The sequence below is a fragment of the Opisthorchis viverrini genome (assembly GCF_000715545.1).
Source record: "Opisthorchis viverrini unplaced genomic scaffold opera_v5_167, whole genome shotgun sequence".
Lineage (NCBI taxonomy): Eukaryota > Metazoa > Platyhelminthes > Trematoda > Opisthorchiida > Opisthorchiidae > Opisthorchis > Opisthorchis viverrini.
In genome coordinates, this window is record NW_008751825.1 from 132,507 (window position 1) to 140,076 (window position 7,570).

The following is a 7,570-nucleotide window of genomic DNA, read 5'->3' on the forward strand; positions in this document are numbered from 1 at the left end:
GTCATAGCCATTGGAGAATAGAGCTGTTTCTCGCACTGACTTTCGAAAGATGCATAGAAATAGATGGTGTAAATCACCAATCTGTGAAAAAGATTGCGTGCACACATACTGTTGGTTCGCTAATCGGTATGGTGTGGCTAACAAGAGGTGACGACGGTATAGTTTCCGGTCCACTGGCGGATCGGTCGTACATAGTGTGCATATTCTCATGGCAACCGAACTGCTGGACAAGTATTTGTTCTGGAGGTATCAAGTGTTGTATGCCCGTGTTGTGTTGTGTGGTGGCCGAGCTATGGGGTTACGCCTGCACTGCGCCTGCCAGACTACGCGATAGGGAGAAGACAGAGAACTGGGGCCACGGCTGTATTGCCAGGACAAAACGTACAGAGCCTCTGCGTAAATATATAGGATGACTAAACGGCCAAATAGGCTCGCCCCCGCCAATGGTGGTGTTCCGGTCGTGACCACTCTCAGGCCCACTACGCTGGTCGTGTGTTGCTAGGCCGTGTTCGGTGGGAGCCGCCAACTCACCTACTTTCCGGAAGTGTCGAACCGATGGTGACCTTGGGGATGTGTCACTCTCTGCACATGTGCTTTTTCTTCTGTCTGGGCACGCCCTGACAGCCCGAAGAAAAACGGTTGAGCTAGGCTGTACTGTCCCAATCTAGCCAGGCTGTCAGCCAGACAACGTGCAAGTTTTCACGTGAAAAACCATAGATAACATTTTGCCGCTAAGCGATTCTTCAGTACGAAAATGAAATTGGCCCAAACATCCTAATTTAGGTGCGTATGCAAAAGTTCCGCACACACTTCATCCGCTTATAGGCAAACACCCCATGATTGAGATATCGACGAACTTCTCCACTTATATTATGTCCTCGCAAGAACATGCACAGCGCTCCATCCACGAGCAACGTGTCCATAACGACGAAACTCCCACTAATCGCACTTTTAACTGGTTTGCTTGTTTGTCAAATCTACCTTCACGCTCTGTTGGAAAAGGGTGGTAAGGAGTTTTGAAACCTCACTCAGAATGAATTGGCGTCAACTCGTGATCTGCTTTCAGGTCATCCGGAGCCACGTTTGGGAGTGTCAAGTACCGGGCTGCTTTGATCATTAGGCTGAGGTGATGTGTGCTTGTTCATTCGGGCACGAAATCTCAAGTTCGCGAAGCGAATTGGACTCAGCCCCCAGCTCGTCTACCGCGAAACCTCATATCGGTTGGGGTAGTTGTTATGACAGGACAAAACATGTCCATGACCCATCATAGTTCCTGCAACCGTCTGCACCACCCCACAATCGCCACGGCGGCAGGATTGGGTACAAGTGACCAACTTGTGCAACAGCAAGTCCCAACTTGCCCTCCAGAACCACGGAACATCACAGTAATCGAAATGTTCCACTATTATACGGCTAAGACATCATGAACAAGATACATGAATTGAATGAAATAAGGTAGTGTCGAGATATCAGCTATGAGAGGCTGGTTACAGCTTCGACTTGCTGTTCATCATCTGTCAGATGAGGCCAGTGGGACCTAATGCTTAATATTGTCTTGTGATTCAGCCCCAGTGCTCTACATGTGCACTTAAGCGAATCTGTCTTGTGATTCAGCCCCAGAAATCAACAAGATGTATCCCTGACTGTTGTAAGTCCAGTGCTCTACATGTGCACTTAAGCGAATGGAAGGAGTGGGCGTTAGCGAAAGCACGGAATTCAGAGCTGTTTGGCATACAATCCTCGTGTTGCTGTTGTCGGGCTCTTCCGGCCCGGTCCTGTAAATTGACAGAGTAAACGGCGCAGTGGAATTATTTTTTTGTGAATGTACGGACACAAATCGGCTTGCTAAATCAACAGTTGCATGCTCGACTTGCACTAGAAACTAAATCGTTTACGCCAGATTACGTTGCCCTCTGTCAACGTGCGTGAATTACAGTTTCCAGAGAGTATACTCTTTGCAACCCCAGGATGTGGCACTGATCCAGTTCGCAGACGCCTTATTATCGTTAACAGTACGAGTGCCGCGTGTTTACGTAATGAACATTGTTTAACCTTTTGTAAGAATAATAGTTAATCACAGGCAATCAGCTAAAATTCAGGCTAATTCCGGTTAGGCATAGGATGGCTATGTTGGTCATCGAATCATTTATGAGCTTGCTTTGTGCAGCAGGTGTTTCAGTCTATTTGGAGGTTCTGAGATGCTCTGATTAGTGTCGATATCAGGTGATGCCGTCAGTACCTAGGAAAAGCGGTTCGTTTATGCACCGCTTAGATGTAGGATATTTCTGCTACTGTAAACTTCCTTCCTGTTATTGTAAATCCATCTAAAAAAATTCAATGAGTGACTGACGCGCAAACATACCACTAACAGACTTGAAGGAAGACATTAGCCAATATACACTCATTTGCAAACTAATTTGGTTTTTCGAAAGACTCACATGATGAGCCCCAAAAAGGGCGAAACCGGTCGTGGGCTGTCGACGGATTTTCAGCAACCTTATGAGTAGTACATTACAAAGACGTTAGCTGCTTTCGCTTTGAATAGTTTCCACAGAATGCTAGAGGGCTGACATAAGAACCGAAATCCAGTGTTTGCTGTTTTCTCGGCGGAGCACAATACTCGTAAGGTTGCTGAAAACCGATTAGTGCACAGTTTATGGTAGCCATAAGAAAACTCAGAAGGTGTATGCACGAATAACAGTTTTTACTGGGATAGATATTAGTCTACAGTCACTAGTTGTACCATGATAAAATACAGTGCGAACAGTGGAATAAGGCAAAAGGTGACTTGTCGTTTGTGGACAACCCGAGAGTTCCTAGGTGAAAGTCCGGACGGGGGAACGCGTTTTCTCTATGTTCCGTAATTGTCCATGGACTTGTGGAGTTTGGTTGACTTCCTGCCCCTATGAGCGCGCGTACATGCGGTGACTGTGTTGTATTTTCCTATATATAGGAAAGTTTGACCTCTGTATCATACACAGAATCGTTCCGACGCGTACAAGATGGGTACTGACTTGTCGGTTTACGTTGCGAGCGGGACAAGGTTTTGTCACTTGATTTGTGCATCTGCGGAACAAATGAGTAGCGTGATCCAGTGAGCACGGATGTACTAGACAAATTAAGCGAAGTGGGATGAAGGAACAAACCCTTCAACAGCCCACGGCCAGTCTCACTCTTCTTGAGGCTCATAAGTTGGGCTGTTTCCGCGTTCCCGTCAACCTGTGCGAAGCTGCGTGATCCTGCTCGTTGCTAATGTTCTCATTGTGGGAAGCGGTGTTTGGGTGCAGAAACGACTTTTATGGTTAACGGACCGCTTGCGCAGTTTGCGGTCCCGGAGCTTCTAGTAGCAGACAGTAGAGCTTAGCTGACACTCCTCAAGAACTTTAACATTTACGTAGCCCACCCTGTCCGACGCAGTGCAGCGGCTATGGCGAACGCGTGGTTGATACTTCTAAACGGGACTTGTGAAGATGGAAAGCACAGGAAAGGTCTGACTTTGAAGTTGAATAACGTGAAGCACAAAGATCAAGGAGTCAACCAGTGGTCCTCGGGTAGTATCACGTTCCTACACTCCAAGACAATCGCCCGCATTCGTGCAAAAAACTTCCTGGGATGTCGAAAGGAATGGCCCGGGGGAACATCGTTCACTACCATATACTAATATGGCCGAAACGTTCGTGTTTGGCCTTTTCTCCCTGTGACAAGAAATATGGTATACCCATCCAGAAAATCAGGCCCTGGAGATAAGGATATTCCCATTCGCAAAACACTAATTTATGATGCCATCCAGCTACTAGGACGAACGATAAGCGATGAGAAGCTGACTCCAGCTTTCCCTGTAGAACCCTTATAAATGAAGTGAAATAAATGAGTTTCCCGAACTGTCATGTGAATGAATCATCCTGAGCGGACTCCAAGCCGCGATGAAATAGTCAAATCTCAAATGCTGCAGGTCATGCCATCGTCAACGCATGTTACCAGGATGGGTTGAACTGATCAACCGTTAGGGGTAAACGAATTCCCCTGTCTAGGCTTGGGCAACCTGGCAGTACTCCAGCCATTGCGCTTCCCTCAGGTGGCGTGGCACTTAGGCACCGAAAGGGAGATACAGCTGAACGGCAGGCGAACTTTTGGGTTGTCAAGGCATGTCAGAGGTTGAGACATCATAACCACATGCGACAAACTGAACGACTGTGGAGTTACCAAACCAGAGGCAACGGCTGTATAATTTATCAAGCGGTTGCTAACACACGCTGCAAACCAGTGAATACAAAAACGAACACGGCCAACCTACTAATACCGATCATGTCAGTGCGCTGCCGCTACGATGGCTTGCGCCGGGGTGTAGTTGAACTTCACCGACAAAATAACACTAGTTGAGTCAACCAGACTGACAGTGAATTTTACACCACCACAGAGACCATATTCCGTGATATTGTGCAAAAGACTGTGGCCCGAAATCTCAATTCTGTCCCTGATATATCGGTTGATAAGCCCACAGATCTGAACCAACCAAACGATCATTTCAGCGTCGCAGCGATGAAGCCTGAGCTCCTGTTCCATTGATGATAAGCCTCCCCTTATTCTTCTTCTTCACGTTTGAGGTATTCGAGGTTGTTCGCTATGTAGGTGTTATTTTTTGGGTTCCTGACTATCGGAATTCGGGAACCGTGGCCGACTGCACTCCCATGAAAGTTCAGAAAAACCAGGCGACGGAACACAACTTTGCACCATTTTCAGGATTTCGTTCGCTGTCTCACGAGGCACCTGACACAGGAGACGTCAAAGACCCACCCTGCGGTTTGCCACGAAATCAAAAGCTATATCCGCTTACACAGACCCAACTTCTATTTGCGAACGGTAATGGCTTCAGTACTCTGCTGAATACATCAATGCTGTCACAGCATCGACACGATGCTTATTCCCAATCGAACGAGAAGCACCGGTGGGCGGCAACATACGGTTGTATCGGTGAATACGTCTGGACAAGCCTTTCCCATACATTCAATTGCCCTACCTAGTTCTGCGGACTCAGTGAACTCCTTTCTTCCTCGTACTTTTATGATCCATCTTGGTTTATTCACATCTGATCGTCACGAATAAACCTTTCTTGGATTCACCCTTTCCGTGCCTGAAAGTAACTCGGAGTACTGTTCTTATTCGAGGGAGGGTCTCATCGATCAAACCCTTATTCACGAACCACACTACAAAACATACGCTTGACATTTCCAACGTTCCAACAGGGAACATATACTTCCCGACTTGCATCACTATTGTTCACATGTTAAAGAATCACTCCACATCCAAAGGGCGTAACACTAAACTAAGAAACCTCTGTGGATCTGGAAAGAAGGATATGTTAACACATCTAAATGAGCACCGACATACTTCGCTGCGGGTGCGGAACCAGCGGAGTTATCTTCAAAGAACTGCAAGATAGCACTTATAGTTGCTAGACCTATGCGCAAACATCAATCAAACGGGGGAAAGCTGCATAGGTTCTATGGGAACCTTGCCGAGAAATACATCTTGGCGGGCTCACGTTCGATGCTCAACGAATAAAGACAAAATATAGTAGAAAATGTAAATCTTTATTGGTTACAAAAAGCGTGCAAAATTTATAAGTAATACATCCCTGTTATCTGGCTTTCGTGGACACAAAAACGACCGCCCTTGAGAAGCACGCCTGGTTTTTCGAGATCCGAAACCCAATCACGTGCGCGGAAGGCTGCCAAATGGGCATAGTAAGTTGGTGCAGGATAGGATACGCTGCGGGGACAACGCATGTAAGCGTGGCACAAGAAAAATGTGAAGCGCTGCAATGCGTCTGAAGTCCAGTTGCTGTCATCGTATAGCACGTGGTAGTGAGCCGGTTTAGATGTACCCTGGAGAAAAAGAGGGAAATTTGATGTAAATATGATGAAAATAATGCGTAAAATCCAATGACCTGGCAGGAAATCTCTCACCTGAATGCCCTCTTGAGAACAGAGGTAGAAGTCAAATTCACGGGAGTGTGTCACGTGAGTATCGACTACGGTACCCGGGTCAACATTGCGTTGTCTAGAATGAATGGTGTGAATGAGTCAAACGAGGGAGAGGAAACGTACCGAGGATTCATGGGACGAAAACGAATATGGTGGCGCTTCTGTACCACTATGTAAGTGATAGCAGGTTCGTAATCAGGACGGAGAGCAGTGCACGCTCGTTGTATTGATGCGAGCTCTTCCACCAGAACATTTTCGAATTGGCCCTCAGAAACCCCGTCGCGATAAAAGATAAGCCGGGTTGGGAAACGACCATTGGTGTTACGGCAGAAAGCCTGAAAGACAGAATATCACTGACCGGTCAGTTTTGGTCAAGCGACACCTATGAAAACATGGAAACCGGTTACGGAGCGGTCACAAAATTAACGACACTCCGATAAATAGACCATGCGTGCATAAATACATGCTCTGATGAAGCTGTTTTGGTCAAGCACACCTATGAAAACATGGAAACCGGTTACGGAGCGGTCACAAAATTAACGACACTCCGATAAATAGACCATGCGTGCATAAAAACATGCTCTGATGAAGCTGTTAATAGAGGTTACGGTGTGCTGATTAGAACTCGAGCCGACGGTTGGACGAATTACGAAGGTGCAACAATACTAAGCCCGTGCGATTTGTGCTCTTTGTTATTCCACGACCCACATATGGGAAATACTAAGAGAGCCCATCTACGCTTAACCGATACTAATACAAACATACGGTTAACTTTCTGCGGGTTCGCGAATGTTGAAGCTACCCGTCCGAGCGGTAAGGTTGCGTCACTGACTTGAGAAGTCACAATTATGACGCAAGGTCTCTTCCAACTCCAACCGCACTTACACTCTGATCAACGGCCCAGCTCGAATAACTTGGGAACCCCTAGTGTATAGTTAACGTTTGGTTTGCCTGTTTGTTGACACCGTATTATCAACAAAAATGTCGATCGGCTCCATGCTCGCATGATAGAAGAGTTACTCGGCGATCCCACTTACGGGACCGTAGGCGGTCGAATACAGGCCAGATAAGAGCAAACCACGGAGAGACTAATCGATGATATGCAAAAGCTTACTTTTAGGAGCTCACCAACAATCGAATCCATTGAGTCAATAATTTCACGTGTAGTCTTATTCCCCTTTTCTGTTGTGGCTTGCTGACGCACTACAACAGCGTAGCGCATCAAGTCAGGGGTAACACTTCCAAGCACCGCAGCAATGGACTGTCTAACTTGCTGAGTCTGTGTGGGAGCTGGATGTGTGACATCGGCACCAAACACCATAACGAGCTCGTCATTCCTCATAACATCGGTAATCTGCCAGTTGATCCCACCAAGCTTGCCGTTGATTTTCAGCAAAAGGTTAGCTGTAATGGAGTGAAATGTGAAAATGGGAACATACGGATCACGTTGGGTTTATCCAAGGTCCGACCTCTCACACACTGCGTTCTCATACCGGTTTGCAAATCGCCCAAACGCTTGATTGTCGGGTAGTTCAAGTCATCGTACAACACCAAGAGAATGAAGTGGATACCCTAGAAATAAAGAA

The 7,570-nt window shown here is 46.7% G+C and overlaps 2 protein-coding genes across 2 annotated transcripts in view; one reads left to right on the forward strand and one right to left on the reverse strand.

The window, feature by feature from the left end:
- T265_07376 (hypothetical protein) overlaps positions 1 to 5,021 on the forward strand; it is a gene marked incomplete at both ends in the record, with an annotated part of 25,027 nt that extends 20,006 nt beyond the window's left edge. Inside the window, one exon of the mRNA XM_009172880.1 lies at positions 4,605 to 5,021. Within this exon, the coding sequence (XP_009171144.1) occupies positions 4,605 to 5,021 (417 nt within the window). The remainder of the gene's footprint in view (positions 1 to 4,604) is intronic.
- Positions 5,022 to 5,574: 553 nt separating this feature from the next.
- T265_07377 (hypothetical protein) overlaps positions 5,575 to 7,570 on the reverse strand; it is a gene marked incomplete at both ends in the record, with an annotated part of 18,827 nt that continues 16,831 nt past the window's right edge. The window contains 5 exons of the mRNA XM_009172881.1: positions 5,575 to 5,885; positions 5,967 to 6,060; positions 6,108 to 6,319; positions 7,099 to 7,388; positions 7,424 to 7,556. Of these exons, the coding sequence (XP_009171145.1) occupies positions 5,619 to 5,885; positions 5,967 to 6,060; positions 6,108 to 6,319; positions 7,099 to 7,388; positions 7,424 to 7,556 (996 nt within the window). The remainder of the gene's footprint in view (positions 5,886 to 5,966; positions 6,061 to 6,107; positions 6,320 to 7,098; positions 7,389 to 7,423; positions 7,557 to 7,570) is intronic.